This window comes from Leuciscus leuciscus (assembly GCF_965113295.1).
Source record: "Leuciscus leuciscus genome assembly, chromosome: 12".
Classification (NCBI taxonomy): Eukaryota; Metazoa; Chordata; class Actinopteri; order Cypriniformes; family Leuciscidae; genus Leuciscus; species Leuciscus leuciscus.
In genome coordinates this window covers 3,819,176-3,837,258 of record NC_138736.1, presented here as the reverse complement: position 1 = coordinate 3,837,258, position 18,083 = coordinate 3,819,176, and the positions used below count along the sequence as shown (strand labels likewise).

The following is an 18,083-nucleotide window of genomic DNA, read 5'->3' as shown; positions in this document are numbered from 1 at the left end:
TTAAGACTGATCTCTGCTGCAGTGCAACGCTGAACGCTGCTTTTATGAACCATATTGTCTAAAATGGGACTTTAATCTAGACAGCAATATATCCCCTATTATTGACTGCAAGAAAAAGCAAGAAGTGCATCTCCAAAGCAGGCAGTCGTTTCTCTGTGTCGAGTAGTTTATTAAGCTCTATTCCTGCCATATCTGCGGTTGTCTTTACATTAGGCCAGCCCAGCAGAAATGCATAAAGTCTTTGTTCTGTACATGAACAATAGAGCTGGACTAATGAACCAGAAGACACCGTTTTATCTAGGTCACCTATGATGCATGAGATGGTCACTAGGAGCAGCTCACTGAGGAGCCGATGGAGAAATACGGGTTCGTTCACGAGTCTTAGTAGAGCATGAAGTCACGCAGCTTTCGGGAAAGACTGAAGCAACATGCAACGGAAATGCAAACTCAATTCCAGGTCAAACAGAGTAAAAAATGCAGTAATAATGTAACTTCTATCTGTGGTGATCATGCATTATTTAAACCAACTGGTTTATTGGGTACGCAGAATCCATCAATAAATAAAAGTACCCTCTGGAATTTTTCTCAAACAAGAGGGAACTCTGATATGAAAAGTGAACAGATGACATTAATTTCTGGATTCATCCTGGGTTTCTTTCAATGCATTATTCCATCTCCCCCGCAACTGGGTGTCACAACGATGTGAAGGACAATTAGTCAAAAGTCTCTGCTCTTCCAAACAACCAACTGGCCTAAAGCAACTCTGTGAGGACACACACTCCTGCTATAGCCTGCAGTTATCTGTGACTACATCTCTCAGAAATATATCAATAAGAGATACACCAATAACTTCAAAAATAGCTTTGATTCAGAGGCTTGGAAGACGTACTTAGGGACTTTCTCCTCAAAGAACTTTAAGTATAAAATCTGTATTGTTGTTTATTTGTTCCTTATATTATCCCTGCTAAACCTCTAGAGATATTTCTTCTTGTTTGAAGACACACTCCCTTTGGAGTCTAAAACACCAAAGCAAATGGGCTTAATTTCCGCGAGGAGACCAAAACCAGTTCAGAAAGCCAATAAAATGGAGTATGCCTAATTAGCAACATTTCTTCCTGAAAGGTTGAAGAGGCAAAGCTCAGAAGGGAAATTATGCACAAAAGCGACAAAAAGTAATTTATGCCGACAAACTAAACATACGACAACTTTTGAGCAAGATAATTAAGGTGAATTTAAGAAGTTTACATTTTTCTTATATAAAATATACTTTTTAAAAATATATATTTGCAGATGGACCCTGAGTCTGACAATAAAGTTGAACTGAATTGAACTTATACATAAAAATATATATTTTAGACACATGCACTATTGGTAAATAGAGCTAAACATCTATTTTTATCTACATTAAAATATTAAAGCAGTATCTAAATATAGATGTACATTTTGCTACTATGCAATTTGGTCTCAACCAAACCTGGACAAAGTCAAGCAAAAAGAAGTTAAGTTTCCATTTAAGTAACACGACACCACATTAGGGAACGCAGAAGCAAAACTGAATTTGATCCTGAAAATCGCCTCCTGACTTGAGGAACTGTGCAAAGGCAATTTATATAACCTCTTTTCAAATGGAGATATACTGTGATGCTTAACCAAGCAAATGTGGTGGCAGCAAGTCCTAAAATAGTTTTTGAGAGATTTAAGGGATGATTTCCTTCCACGGCTACAAGCGAGCGTGCTTTGGGGCTTCCTAGAGGACCGCAGGCTGTTTCACACACGAGAGCGAGTGTTCAAGGACGTTTGGAGTGTCACAAAAGGCCCTCATTCATCTGCATATGCAGTCCCATCTACTCAAGCGTTATTATTATTGATCATATACTGATGAATATTAACTGATTCCAAATAAGCTCATCATCACATAAGAGATTTTTATGAGAGTTTACCAGACAGTGATGTAGTCATAGATGGGTTCAGTGCTGAGGACGGTGAAGTTGATATAGATGCCGTTTCCAGGTGGCACCCGGACACTCCACACACAGTCCTGGAAATTGGGATATTCAGCTGGGTGACCGGGAGAGAAGATGGTGCCGTTCATGGAGGTGATGTTTCCACCACATAGAGCTTTAGGGGAGACAGAAAACAAAGTAATGCTATCACCGTTCATTTTGGGCATAGACAGAACATGTGACCTTGGAAAGATCATGTTCCATGAAGATATTTTGTAAATTTCCAACTGTAAATATATAAAACATTTCTTTTTGTGAGTGAATGCAGCAAAATCGCGAACATAAATGGACAGGCGAACAAAAAAGGCGAGTTTCTCAAAGTTTCGATTTTTTTGCAATCTCAGATTCCAGATTTTCAATAGTTGTATCTCGGCCAAATATTGTCCTATCCTAACAAACCATACATCAATGGAGCTTATTTATTCAGCTTTCAGATGATGTATAAATCTCAATTAAAAAAAAATGACCCATGTGACTGGTTTTGTGACTGGGTCACAAATGTGCACTAAGAATTTGTCACACACACAGAAAATAATGAAAAGTACTTGATGTAAACAAGAGATTAGACATATATCAGTGGCCTAGAAAAAGTGGTTTTATATCGTTCAGTTCCAATCTATGCCAATAGGTGTCAGTAAACAGTTCAAGGCTGCTTCATTTAGAAAATGAAGAGGAGCTGGAGAAACAAGAACTAAATGACCTCGTGCATCTTTAAAGCTCATCTCGCTCTGCTATAGCATCACCTCATTGCGCTCTGGGAAATAATGTTGACCAGTGAGCCATTGAGAATTTGTTCTCACCATAAAGACGCACGGCACTGTTTAACATCACACATTATGTAGTAATATTGTTGTGATAAGGCAATAAATCTCACCCGTGGGCTTGCGTATAAAGCCATCAGCTGTAAGCGACTGATGACACTTTCATTATAACTTACAGTGAGCAGTTGCATGGATGAAACACTGAGGTCATTCAATTTCAATACCGAATTAAGGAGGAGTATGAGGATTTTATATTGAGGAGAGTAAAACGCACCTTCACAGCGTGGAATAGGGTTGTTCCAGTTCCTGCTGATTCCATGGAGGCACGTTAGAGAGGTTTCGCCGATGAGCGAGTAACCGGGTAAACACTCGAAAGACACCGTCATGCCCACGCTAAAGTCACTGCCTATCACGATACCATTCCTGAAAGGTCGGGGGTCAGGACAGCTCTGCAGCTGATAGGCTGAAGAAAAGAAACAAGGACATAATCACAAGTGAGGAGGATGAATGCAAAAGGCTAAACTCGTCTAACACGTCTAATGGATAAAAATGGCCTATTATGCTTTTTCACGTCATAATATTCCTCATTTAAATAATTCATACGCAGAATAAAGGGGCGGGGCCTGGTTGAGTTAGTTAGTAGTGTGTTGAAACTGGCGGTTATGGTAAGGGGCGGGACATTTTCCAAACACTCTAGAAGCAGTTAACCAATCAAAACACACTGCTCTAGTCGACCAATCAGAGCACAGTGTGCTTTTCAGAAGGAGGAGCTTCATAGAGACAGGAACTAAACAGAGCGTTACTGACAGACTGGGAAGAGAGGAGCTGCAACAATGTCGAATACTGGAAAAATCAAACCTATTCTACTAGAGCCAAAAATCAACACTGTAAAAAAGCATAATGTAAGTCTTACCTTGGTATGTAATGTGAAATCCAGGTTTATTCTGGGAATAGTCGCTGTGGAAGAAGAAGCTTGTTTCATGGGTTGTGCTGAAGAGCGACTCAGGAACCTGCGGCCCACTGAACCTGTCAATCACTATACCGGTCTCACTAGGTCCGCTTCGGATCTCCAGGTAGTCGTGGATTGCCTCGGTGGAGAAGTTCAGGAACTGAACGTGAATTCCTTAAACAACCACAATGTCGACCACAATAAGTGATACTGATAAAAGGTAGCGAGTCACATGATTCTGTAGCTCATTCATACGCATTCGTGCACAGTTTAACGGCATGCATGTACCGAAGCCAGTGGGAAGGGTGACCGTCCAGGTGCAATCCAGACCACTTGGGTAGTTGCCAGGAAAACCAGGGCTCAGAATCACTCCGCTAACCTCTGTCATGGCTCCGCCACACTGAGCTGTGAATATACAGATGAAGATTCACTTTATGCACTGCCAAAATGTAATGTGTTGAACTGTCATGCAATCCTTATTCATTTCTATCTCTGGATGATTACAGCACAAAAAAAAAGTCACATTAGTCAAACACCGTTGGCAGTTTTGAATTAAACCAATCTTTAACCCCTAAAGAAACGAACAATTCAGTTTGACAAATATGACACAAATATGACACATTGATATCTTAAAATTTGAACATTTGGAAACATTTTCAATTCAGGTAAAAAAATGTAACATTGATTAGTGTGTTTAATATCATTAACTATAAATCTTTTTTCTATTTTTTTTATTCATTGCTGGGATTTGTTTCATTTTAATGTATAAATGGACTTTTGATTAACGTTAATTCATGTTTATTTATGATATATATTAATATTAACTTTAATTAAATCAAATTAATTATAATTAAACGAATTTAAATTGTGCATATTTCAACTGCTAGAATTATGCTGCTTTTAGTCTCTTAAATGCTGCATAAAACAGTCACAACACTTTTTTTGTTTCATGGTAGAACTAGATAATCTCAGATGTCAATGTGCTTATGTGTTTTATGAATGCAAAATGCTTAATTTTTACTTAATTTGATCCCTTTTGGGTAATTTTGCATGCAAATACATCCAGCTGTCATGATATGGAATGAAGATACAGGAAACTGAGTGCAAATGAGGTCATGTGATCCACTACTAGTTGACACTACTAGTAAACATGAAGAACAAGTAGTCGTTTAACCGTAGCAGTGATGCATCATAATTATACATGAGCATATAAGTGCAAAGAGCTCTTGTGTACATTGTACATGTGATCACACTTGGCCAGTAAAACTTCTTGAATCTGAATTACAGAAGATGGGCCTCACACTGTTAAATGACTGTATCAGACTAAACAAATAAAAGCAATAAAAACGCACTGGTATACAGAGAAATTCTCATTTGCTTGGCACAAAAACAAAAGCTATTGTCTAAGAGGCATGAGGCGTGGGGATTTAAGTGGTGATTCCAACAGTAATATGGAGATCACAGCTGATAGTCTTTGATGGCAGGTCTAGTTTTGGCACAGGAGAGGCTGGATAATGTTGCTGGATATATCAGTGGTAGAAAATGCCTTCAAACTTCTTTTAAACAGGAAGGAAGGGGAATTGGGCAGGTCAAGGGACAGCCAACTCAAACATGAGCCAAAGCAATATAAAAGATAAACAAGGTGCTCTTGATCAGAGATGGACTGATCTGAGGAAAAAGACAAACTTGGTGTCATATAAAAGCATGCTGGCCACACAGGGTGTGCTAGAAACAGAAGGGCTTGATGAAGTGAAAGGCTAAGAGACGTACTGGCACATCAGCTTGGCAGTCAAAGGGAATCTTCATGTTGCGTTCCACAAGGACCAGATGGAAAAGAGTGCCTCCCCCGCGAACACAAACATACAAATCAGTGGCCAAATTGGTCATTTCCTGCTATATTTCGGCTTTGCAACACTCAAAGCTCACAGACTGTAGGATATTACACTCTGGGCACCGTGTTTCCCATTATTTTGTTAGTGTGTCACGGTAAATGTGCATGCTAATGAAACCAGTGTCATCAGCTGAGGGGTGGAGCTCGCTGTTTGTCTGACAAGCACCACACTGATAAAAATGATTTTGTGGTGAAGTAAATACTACAGAATTCTTTTTTTAATTTACATGAAAAAGTAAGTTCAGGCAAGAATTAAAAAGTCAAAGGGATTGTATATTAGTACTCAATTCAAGCGTGTAGAAATGAAAGCGTAAATACCTTTAGTAACTTTTCTGATACTGGTGTTCCCATCATGCACTGGGCCTTGAATAATTAACGAGGTTCATTTTTCACTGTTTTCCAGCTGTATTTACACTGTTTTATCATTGATTTTGTTGTTAGGATTAGTAACTTGCCATTTTGTGACATTTGGAGTTCATTTCCTACTCAAAATGACACATTCAAACACAAAAACGATCCATCAAATGTTACCGTCATTGTGCATTGTCTACCAAGTGCGTTCACGTTACGCGTAACTTCTGAAATGTAGGTATGGTGTCTCACTTAGATGTTTCTGCATATACTTTAAAAGTGTAGTTTAATTCAATGTTATACTGTTTGAGTGAAATGTATTGCAAAGGAAACTTCAAATTAATAGATATTACTCAACCTTTTACTAGACAAGTTAAAATTACTTATTTTCTCTTACTTCACTTAACTTAGTTAAGTAGAGTTTACTTAATTCCATATGTGAAATTTACTTAAAAAATATGCGTGTGAAATTTACTTAAAAAATATTCGTGCAAAAACTTGCCAAAGAAAAATTAAGTAATTTTTACTTATTGTTCTTTTTCAGTGCAGGAGGAAGTGTTCAGGAGAACCAATCAACAAAAATGATAATAAAAATCTATTGAAATTCCACTTGTTGCCACTAGAAGCACTAAAGTGACTTAGAAACGGTTGCGATAGTATTTTCTAGTATGTTGAAGGGAGGGGGGTTAACGTTTTTGATTTAAGATTATGAGTGCACATGAACTGAAAAAAATAATGATGTGCACGAATAAATCATTTATAATAAACACAGCAACATTCTGTAAAAAAAAAAAATATCAACATGAGCTTGCAGGGGTGACGTTTCAGCAGACTAAATGATTATTGATTTCTAAATTATTATTGATTACTAACTATTACTAATGATTATGATTATTAAAATTACTACATGCATCATCAGAGAGAAGTCTGTTGTTTTCACTGGAAGGTCCAGTTATGACATTATGATTAAACATTGTAAGGTAATTATTTTTTTAATGAAACATATGCATGGATGAATGGTTCACAATAAGATGCAAAGATGCAATTAAAAAATGATGTTAAAAGAACATGTTGACGAAGGGTAAAATCCACATATTCAGTATGTCGAAAAACAGATGCATTTCGATTCTTTACTGATCATTTTTGTGTTAAAAAAAGCTTGCCATTTATTTGGAAAAAGGCTTTTGGCAGTGACTAAACAAGAGAATTCATGTAAACTCAAGCTTAGAGATATCTTTGCCCTCTGAGAAGAGCAGAAAGCATCCAGAAAGGACTTAAAAAACTCATAGTTGTTGGAGTGCTTGCATTCAGATTGTGTACGAGCAGCTGGGTGGTGAATTATTGAGCTGAGTATTTCAGGATTTTCAGCTTGGCTGAGGCTAAAACAGTTGAAAAATGAAGCCAAACGCTGAAACATAAAGGTTCTAGTTGGCTTTCACTTTAAAAAAGGGCCCCATAAATAAACACCAGATAATCCATCACAATGTTCTATAGCACGATCGAAAACTCTGCCGCGCTCTGCATTTTAGGTTCAGAATTAAATAAAACCTGTCGGGAAAGGAGAAGCTTAAGGAGGAGACGATGAATCAAACTTCAGCCGAAACTCACATAACCCATCGAGATGCCTCATATTCAGTTGCTGATGAAAGGGAATCTAAAGCTGAGAAACACAATCTTCCACAATGAATTTAATAAGACCGTACCGAGGCAAAGAGGAACTGGATAATTCCACCTCCTCACTGGTCCAGGCATGCATGTGATATGGGCATTTCCCTAGACAAAAACAAAACAGATCAACATTTTTGAATCATAAATGCAGCACTGTGCTCCCAGGAATCTATATATGGATGAAAAACTATTTACAAAGAAGTGATCAATGCACAAAAGAAACACATTGCCCTCACCTGTAAAGAGTATCCTTGCTCACACTGGAACATGACAACATCGCCCACCATGTATCGATCCCCAACTCTAATCCCATAGGTTGGAGTCTGAGGCTCTGGACATGTATCTAGGCCAATAGCTGTAAACACACAGAGATCAAAACTGCGGCAATCATCGGGTTTATAAAAAAATCTCCACAGAGTAGCACAGACAGCTACCGCTCGGAAAATATTCCAGGTTCAGGTTCCAGGAATCTGGAGTGCTGGTGTCTGAAAACATTTGGTTAGAAGGACAGTTTTCTGGCTAATTATTTTATGGATGTAAATATGGACACCTGGCTCTGTTTTGTGTAGAACAGGTGTCTCTCTCTGGCTCAGCATCTGCAGTCATACAGATCATTTGGCAGAATTCTGCTATGAAAATACGTCCGTTGGCCGAGACCAGCTCTTTCCACTGGCATTATCCCTTTGATTACTTGCTATAAAAAGAAGATGGAAAATGTCTGTCTGTCCATCTATCTATCTATCTATCTATCTATCTATCTATCTATCTATCTATCTATCTATCTATCTATCTATCTATCTATCTATCTATCTATCTATCTATCTATCCATCCATCCATCCATCCATCCATCCATCCATCCATCCATCCATCCATCCATCCATCCATCCATCCATCCATCCATCCATCCATCCATCCATCCATCCATCCATCCATCCATCCATCCATCCATCTATCTGTAATGCTGTGTGAACTCATAAAACAATAGAAGAGCTTGATCCAAATGCAATTTTATAGTTTAATAACAACATAACATAAGACCACGGCACCAGGGAACCAGGGAACCAGGGAACCAGGGAACCAGGGAACCAGGGAACCAGGGAACCAGGGAACCAGGGAACCAGGGAACCAGGGAACCGAATGAGCATCACCAAACATACATCCAACAAAGGACATCAGCAGACAAAGAACATGAGAAACACTTGGGTATAAATACACTCAAGGGGAGATTGGCAAACAAGACACACCTGGGAACAATCAGGAACTAATCAATAAGAAAAACTACAAAAGACTACAAAACTTGGCACATAACTAACCAACTAACCAACTAACCAACTAACTAACTAACTAACTAACTAACTAACTAACTAACTAACTAACTAACTAACTGACTAACTGACTAACTAACTAACTGACTAACCAACTAACCAACTAACCAACCAACCAACCAACCATCCATCCATCCATCCATCCATCCATCCATCCATGCATCCATCCATCCATCCATCCATCCATCCATCCATCCATCCATCCATCCATCCATCCATCCATCCATCCATCCATCCATCCATCCATCCATCCATCTCTATCTGTAATGCTGTGTAAACTCAAAAAACAAAAGAAGAGCTGGATCCAAATGCAATTTTATAGTTTAATAACAAAATAACATAAGACCATGGCGACCAGAGAACCAGGGAACCAGGGAACCAAGGAACCAAGGAACCAAGGAACCAAGGAACCAAGGAACCAAGGAACCAAGGAACCAAGGAACCAAAAATCGAATGAGCATCACCAAACATACATCCAACAAAGGACATCACCAGACAAAGACCATGAGAAACATTTGGGTATAAATACACTCAAGGGGAGATTGGCAAACAAGACACACCTGGGAACAATCAGGAACTAATCAATAAGACAATACAAAGGACTACAAAACTTGGCACATAACTAACTAACTAACTAACTAACTAACTAACTAACTAACCATCCATCCATCCATCCATCCATCCACCCACCTTACTTGTTACTACTATAGAAAATAGACAAGCAAAAAGATTTCTCCAAGAGGTCAAGGTCTAGGGTGGGGTAATACATGCAGTACAGAAGGATGTTGAGCTTTATTTAACAGACCCGGTCATTTAAAGGGCATCAATAGAGTAATGCTGTTACATTCTGCTGTGGTGTTGTACCTGTGTATTCCAGATGGAAGCCGGCTGCTGACACACTGATGTCTGACACAAAGTTCAGGTAGAGGTTGTTAGATGTGCTATTCAGGAGCTGAGGAATGGTGGTTCCTGATAAAGGAGAAACTGCGTTATGAATGTTGAAGATTAAGAAAAGCTGTGATTCTTTACTTCTGCACAGTCAAAATCACACCAGCTGGGGTTGAAATAAAAAACAGATAAGGTGGATTACCAAGCAAAGACGTTTAGAGCATACGGGAAGGGTGGCCTAAGACCACATAAGACTCTTATTAATGGGAACATCTTTAACGTTCATGCTGTGAAGAAAAGTTGTGGTACACCTGTTAACATTTGTCTTTTGACACGGCAGCCTCACTGTTTTAAATACTTCCTGCTGTACAGTTCAACTCTGAGGTCAACTTCTCAGCTGCTGGAAACATCTAAATTACTGCTCCCGCAGCGCAGCCATAAAAGCCTTCCCTGTCCCTGAAAGCAAGATAAAGTCACCATTCCCAACAGGACACTCTAAACCAATGTTTCCCATCCTCCAGGAATAGCCCAGAAACACTGTTACAAACACTGCGTCTTCATGACAAGAAGAGCATTGAGCCATCAGGGCTCTGCAATGACAAGCTGTTAGCATCAGTACACTTCTTCTGGCCGCTCGGTTAACAAACAAATGAAGTGCTGAGTGTCGAGGTGCAGAACCCATTACACGTGCTGCCAGACAGAGCAATTCATTAGCTAGCCAAAAACAGCACTGAGCCTGAAACCTGAGCCTCCTCCAAGTTTGCTGGCTTCAAAAATTACAAACAATTTTCCAAGGTGTGACTCAATTAATGATATCAAGTTCTGGTGAGCAATCTCCAATGTTTTTGACTCGCTTAATTTAGTCCTAAATTGTGAGTCGCTTTGGACAAAAGCGTCTGCTAAATGACTAATGTAAAAAAAAATATTTGAATAAATTTTTGGTAAAGACTAAGAGCAAAGATTATTTTGTTTGGAAGGAGGCATTAAACCACTCCTAATGTAATATGGCTGTAATATGAATTACAAGTAAGTGAGGATAGGAGCAGGCTTCACTCAACGCATATACTTATAAACTTTAAGAGTGCTGGCCTGGATAATTAGAATACGTAAAGTAGGAGAGAGGCCGCACTATGCATATATATACTTATATTTGCACAATAAAATAAAATAAAAGTATATATATGCATAGTGCGGCCTCTCTCCTACTTTATGTAATATGAATTGCACAAGCTAATAAAATGACACTAGTCAGGAATACTTAATTCTGATTGGTCAATCGCGGTGTTCAGCGGTGAGATATTTCTGAATGATGATCATTGCATGCAGCATAACCAACATTATTCCTTACGATTACAAAAATTAACCATCTACAGCAACAGTAGTAAAGTGTCCAGTCTATAGTATGTTTATTTTCCATATTTTCAAAACCCAAATTGGGGTTCGCAAAGAATTACAGCTTATATTTTAAAATAAAAAGATCAACTATTTTGTTTACCTGCATGGCATGTGACCGTTGATTAACTTTAAAAAAACGTGAACATGCAAATGTTTTGTTAAATTATTAAACTATTAACTTAAAATCTCATGTGGTGACAGACAAGAAAGTAGACCTACATATACAGTATATACTGATGAAGGTCATTGGAGTAAAAGATCAGCCAGAGATTTCAACTTGTCAACTTCCAAAACAGGAAAAAGCTACCCTGGAAATCCAGAGTTCTCGCGAGAGCACAAGTTGAATTTGCTCAGCGAGTTACTCTGGCGTCGAGTAATGATGCTCATTAAATATGCCCTTGTATCCGAGCTGCACCAATCACATCGGGTTATCTGATATAGGCGGGCCAGAGGCGAGATGACGACAGCGCTGTGACGTCGAAGTCATTAGTAAACATTGCAAGATGGCTAAGGATGAACACCAGTTGTTTGAAACAGCTTTGGCCGCTACAATGAACGAGTTAGACTTGGCTTTTTATCTAAAAGAGGAGCAGAAGACGCCGCTCGAATCGTTCCTTTGCAAGAAGGATGTTTTTGCTGTTTTGCCGACCGGATACGGCAAGAGTCTAATCTAGCAGTTAGCGCCGCTGGTAGCTAAGCGTATGGGGCTTGTTGTGATTGGTCGTAGTGTTATCCAATTGCGTGCAGTGAGATTTTCAAATGCATGCTTGGTGCCGCCCCTCGAGCTGGCCGATTTACATTAGTCGATGCCAGACCATTAATCTTTCACATTTAGGTCTGGATTTCCAGGCTAGGAAAAAGCATGTACTTCTCCAGTAGTTAAAGTCTCACCTGAATAGCTGCCCAGTCTGGGTGCATTGTTGTCTGCGCCATCATAGAAATCCAGAGAATCCCAGTTATGTTCTGTGGCAAAACTCACAACTTGGATCTGATTTATAAAGAAAGTAAGAACATGAGCAAGAAGTGGTAGATAAAAAGCACAAAGACAGTCAATAAAGTACGGAACTCCTTTCTGTCTGTCTGTCTGTCTGTCTGTCTGTCTGTCTATCTATCTATCTATCTATCTGTCTGTCTGTCTGTCTGTCTGTCTGTCTGTCTGTCTGTCTGTCTGTCTATCTATCTATCTATCTATCTATCTTTTACATTGCCACAAAATACAAATAAATTCTGTTTATTTGAACTTTTATATTCTGAGAAAAGGTTTCCATAAATATTGATAATAAGAAATATTTCTTGAGCAGCAAATCATCATATTAGAATGATTTCTGAAAGATCATGTGACACCAAAGACTGGAGAAATGATGCTGAGAAAATTCAGCTTTGCATCACAGAAAATAAATTACATTTTACAATATATTCACATAGAAAACAGTTATTTCCAGTGCAATGAAAGTGATTTTTTGGGGATTTGTTGTATTTGGATGAGTTGCGACATATATCAAGCAAGGTGAAGAAACAGACTGTCACTGAAGTTTGTAGAACTGTACTCCCCATCATTTCTAAATTAAACATTGCCTTATGCATAATTAACAAGACATTAAGAATTCCCTTTATTGTAGTTTAAACTTTTCGATCACTGACGCTTCTTGTCTGAAACATTTAATTTGAGGAACTTCAAACAAGCTCCTCCACTCACTTGTATCCCAGCTCCCTCAGGAACAGACACCTTCCACACACAGTTGAGGTTGTTATCGTAGGGTTCCGGGTAACCCGGGGACAAAATGGTCCCCTTACGCATCGCCAGGATCCCTCCACAAGGCACTGTGAAGACGAATCATAAAAGACAGGAAAGTGTGTTAGAAAAAGCATTAACTTTCAGTGCTGTGTAAATGGATGGGATTCATCAACTTTGGTACAAAAGAGAAGCAACTTTTGATGAGTAATCAAAGCCAACTTGGCTGCATGATTACTCACGACTAGACCTTGATGCTTTCCTGCTTTTAAAAATATACTTACTTTTTATAAATAGATACTGAGTAGGTGTTCCTATGATTCTGTAATCAGCATCCAACTAGGTTTTACATTTAGTTAAACTAAAAAAAAAACTTTAAAAAAAACTTGAATGAAATGAAAAATGCTACACAGATATTGGCTTGGGGCAATGGAAAAGGTAATGGGATTATAAGATACAGAAGATATATTGCATATGATTTCTCAGCCCGCTTTTAAAGAGGACCTATTTTGCCCTTTTACAAAGTCTTGATTTTGTTTTTGGGCTCTACTAGAATAGGGTTTCATGCTTGAATGCTCAAAAAAAACATTATTTCCCCCCATATTTTACATTGTTGCAGCTCCTCTCTTCCCAGTCTGTCAGTAATGCTCTGTTTAGTTCCTGTCTCTTTGAAGCCCCTCCTTCTGAAAAACACACTGTGCTCTGATTGGTTGGCTGGATTAAGGTGTTGTGATTGGTCAAGCGCTTCGAGCGTGTTTGGGAAATGACCCGCCCCTTACCATAACCACCAGTTTCAACACACTACTAACTAACTCAACCAGGCCCCGCCCCTTTATTCTGCGCATTAATTATTTAAATGAGGAATATTGTGACGTGTTTGTTCCCGGAAGAAAACTCAAGACTACAATGGAGGCGTTTCAGGGAGTTCAGAAACAGTGACACTGATATAGAGAATAACTCGTTGAGGGAATTTGTGCTTTGTAACTTTGCAGAGCGTTTTCATGCTCAAACAACAACATTACACACTAAAGAAAGATGAAAATGTAAAAAAAGCATAAAAAGCAGAGGTCCTCTTTAAAGGTAGAAGTGTCTGTCGGTGCGGTGTCAACTGACCTTAAGAAAGTCAATCATACAGGTTTGGAATGACATAAGGATACGTACTGTAAATGATGACAGAATTTTTATTTTTGGGTGAACCATTTCTTTAAGTTATGATCTCCTAGTTCCTGCATTTTACACTCTAAATTTCATTTTCACTGCATTTAAAAAGCACAACGTAGCACAGAAAGATCAGGAAAGACTGTCTCCTACAGGAGAAGCCGGATAAGCAGTTTGCTGGAGCAGATCTAGAAGCACTGAGTGGATCTGTCAATAACAAAGCACAGGCTGCTATCTGACTCTGGCAGGGCAGAACTGTCTTTGTTATCCTATGCTTAGGTAAGATGCTATCTGTCAAGGACAAGCGTATAATCTAGAGGTCAAAGCCAATCACTTTGTTTAAACAGCTACGAGTGGGTAGGGACATCCTGATTGATGCAGAAAGAGAGCGGGATGGAGAGCGAGGAGAAACAGGGAGGCCGGATATGGAGCAGGGCTCAATATATCTGTGTCAGATTCTTCAATTATTAACCAAATTCACTTCCCTGCAACTTTGGGGTCATTCATTTTTAAGCAGTGATATATAGAATACAGCATGCGCTCAGGTAATCATGTGAAATATCACAGATCTCCGACCTTTTACACAGAGATGAGCAGGGAAACAAAACAAGGTGTGAAACAATAAAGCAGACGCCTGTCATGAGCAACATTACAGTATTCTCATATTTTGTCAGCGTTTGTAACATATAGGTGTACCTCCGGATGGGAGAGGAAAAATATAATGAAATATGTTTGTTTTTTTTTACCCTAAAGTAACATCAACAGTGAGACCAGCTTGAGTAATGATGCTGAAAATTCAGCTTTGCATCACAGAAATAAATTATATTTTAAAGTATATTAAAATAGAAAATCATTATTTTAAATTGTAATAATATTTCACAATTTTACAAATTTTTTCTGTATTTTTTATCAAATAAATGCAGGCTTGATGAGCATGAGAGACTTTAAAATAGTAATGTTTGTAAAATGTTGATCGGTACTGTGTGTGTGTGTGTGTGTGTGTGTGTGTGTGTGTGTGAGTGTTTGTGTGTGTGTGTGTGTACTTGTACAACTATCTTTGTGAGGACCAGTTTGAGTTTTAGACCATTGGAGTGAGGACATTTTGGCCGGTCCTCACTTTCTGAGAGCCTTTAAAGGCCTGTTTGAGGGTCAAGACTTGGTTTTAGGGATAAGGTTATAATGAGGTTAAGGGTCGGTTTAGGGTCAGAGGTCGGGTTAGGCACTTAGTTTGGTAACACTTTATAATAACTGCACGCTATTAATCATTAGTTAAGCATTAGTAAACAGTTAATTCATCATTTATAAAGCATTAATAGACATTAACAAGCAGTTTATAAATACAGTTATAAATGCAGTATTCTTAATTTATAAGCATATCTATAATGTGTTTAATAATTGTGTTTTCATACTTAATTAATGATCAATTTATCATTTCTAAATGAAGTATTTCATTATTTACAAACCGGTTATTTAGGAGTTGTCAGTGGTTCATAAGATCACTTAGAAAGTGTAAGTAAATTATTAATAAACTGTTTAAATACATATTATTATTCAGACATATAGTAATAGTTACTTAGTGTGTTAATAAATGGTTTATTAACATGTATTTCTACTGTAATTCAGGGTTAATTCGGGTAGTTATAAAGCATTTAGTAGTGGTCAGTTCACTATGTTTGTGAGCTAATCTAAAGTGAGGACTAGTTATGCTTTGTAAAGCGTTTATAAAGAAGATTTAAAGGCTGTTAATATTTTTATGTTCTGTATCGCTGTGTTGTATTTGTTTACTTTTTCTGTTTAGAAGAAAACTGAGTCTTTAAATCTCCTTTATAAATGCTTTACAAAGCATAACTAGTCCTCACTTTAGATTAGCTCACAAACATAGTTAACTGACCACTACTAAATGCTTTATAACTACCTGAATCTACTACATTTACTTACACTTTCTAAGTGATCTTATTAGCCACTGACAACTCCTAAATAACCGGTTTGTAAATAATGCAATACTTCATTTAAAAATGATAAAGTGATCATTAATAAATTAAGAAAATACAATTATTAAACACATTATAGACATGCTTATAAATCAAGAATACAACATTTATAACTGTATTTATAAACTGCTTATTAATGTATATTAATGCTTTATAAATGATGAATTAACTGTTTACTAATGCTTAACTAATGATTAATAGCGTGCAGTTATTATAAAGTGTTACCCTTAGTTGTGATGGGTAAGGTTAGGGTAAGCGTACAGGTATGTGTATATACACTGTATACTGTATGTGTATATACACACAAACACAGTAATATATTAAGCTATATATATATATATATATATATATATATATATACGTATATACAGTATATATTAATTACTGTGTTTGTATGTATATCTATCTATCTATCTATCTATCTATCTATCTATCTATCTATCTATCTATCTATATATATATATATATATATACACATATACATACATACTATATATTTTTAGATATACTGACTGCTGAACACAAGCTTTCCTGTAGCTCAGTGGTAAGAGCATTGCGTTAACAACGCAAGGTTGTGGGTTCGATCCCAGGGGATTGCACATACCTATGTATAAATGTATAGGATAACGCAATGTAAGTCGCTTTGGATAAAAGCGTCTGCCAAATGCATAAATGTAATTGTAAATAGTTCTTACTGTCTTTCAGCCTAAATATGACAGGAAAAACATAATAGTCAAATGTGTAGCAGAAAATCCATAGTAAGACAGAAAGAGAGATTGACAGAAACACAATTAGGAGGCTTGTTAAAATCAGACGTCTTACTCTGCTAAACACCTCTCTCAAACTAAACAGCTGAAGAGTGTCTGCTTGTATCGTGATATTTGACCTCAGCCTGTTTCCCTGTGCTAACTCAAACAAAATCTGTCTAATTAACTCTGATACTCCCGGTCACATTCCGCACAGCTTTACTTCAGCTTGTGCTTTGCTTCGCTGCGATGTATCATTCTGCTAACTATGCTTGGTTACACAACCTAACTGTGAAGACAAAAGGCCACATCGATTGTGCGTCACTGATGAGGTTTGAACTTACCGACGCAAGTGGGCAACGTGTCGTTCCACTGAGCCAGAGCATCAGGGACGGTCTCGCAGTGAATGGCAGAGGAGCCGTGGAGTGTGTAGCCTGGGTTACACTCGAACATCACTGACGCACCCACGGCGAAGTTGTTGCCGATGCGCTTGCCGAAGCGAGGCTCTGGAACAGAATTGCACTGTGTGGCGCTGGTCCTTGGTACAGCTGAGACAGGATCATATAAGAGAGAGTTTAACTTCGCAAAGGAGTGTCTTTGTGTTTCTATTGGGGTGTAACGGTACACGTATTCCAACCAAAACGCTCGGTTCGGTGTACAGAGTTGTTTTAATCACTGCACATGCTGAACTTTGAACAATTTCAAACTCTGAGTTTCCCTCTAGGATGGGACGATATGGTTTATATTGATATATGTTGATGTTGCAAACACATCTGAAAAATAATGAAGGTCTCATAGTGCACGACTGAAGTTGTCTTAATCACGACACATGCTTTATATTAAGCATTTCAAACTAAACCATAAACCTACATGGCTTGCCCTACTGCCAGATGCATGTTGTTTAATGCGTTTTCCTCATCTTACAAAAAATGCTGGGTTGTTTTAACACAATTTTGGGTCAAATATGGACAAACCCAAACGTTGGGTTAAAATTGAATTTAAAAATGTAACCCAGCCATTGGGTTTTTCCATATTTGACCCAAAGTTGGGTTGAAACAACCCAGCATTTTTTAGTGTACTTACATGTAAATGTTAAAAATTCAGGCAAGTATTTCCATTCCACCGATAATCTTGACAGGAAACTAGTCTATGTTTAACTTCGCAGAAGACAAGAAGACAAAAACATATTTTGCTTTTTGCATGAAAACTGTAAGCCCCTCAATT

At 38.0% G+C, this 18,083-nt stretch overlaps 1 protein-coding gene across 1 annotated transcript in view; it reads right to left on the bottom strand.

Moving 5' to 3' along the window:
• csmd3b (CUB and Sushi multiple domains 3b) overlaps window positions 1-18,083 on the bottom strand; it is a 466,880-nt gene that overhangs the window by 89,849 nt on the left and 358,948 nt on the right. The window contains exons 35-44 of the mRNA XM_082185594.1: window positions 17,204-17,407; window positions 12,929-13,053; window positions 12,124-12,220; window positions 9,814-9,918; window positions 7,860-7,978; window positions 7,659-7,728; window positions 4,002-4,118; window positions 3,678-3,887; window positions 3,039-3,227; window positions 1,941-2,118 (exon numbers count right to left, since the gene is read on the bottom strand). Of these exons, the coding sequence (XP_082041720.1) occupies window positions 1,941-2,118; window positions 3,039-3,227; window positions 3,678-3,887; window positions 4,002-4,118; window positions 7,659-7,728; window positions 7,860-7,978; window positions 9,814-9,918; window positions 12,124-12,220; window positions 12,929-13,053; window positions 17,204-17,407 (1,414 nt within the window). The remainder of the gene's footprint in view (window positions 1-1,940; window positions 2,119-3,038; window positions 3,228-3,677; window positions 3,888-4,001; window positions 4,119-7,658; window positions 7,729-7,859; window positions 7,979-9,813; window positions 9,919-12,123; window positions 12,221-12,928; window positions 13,054-17,203; window positions 17,408-18,083) is intronic.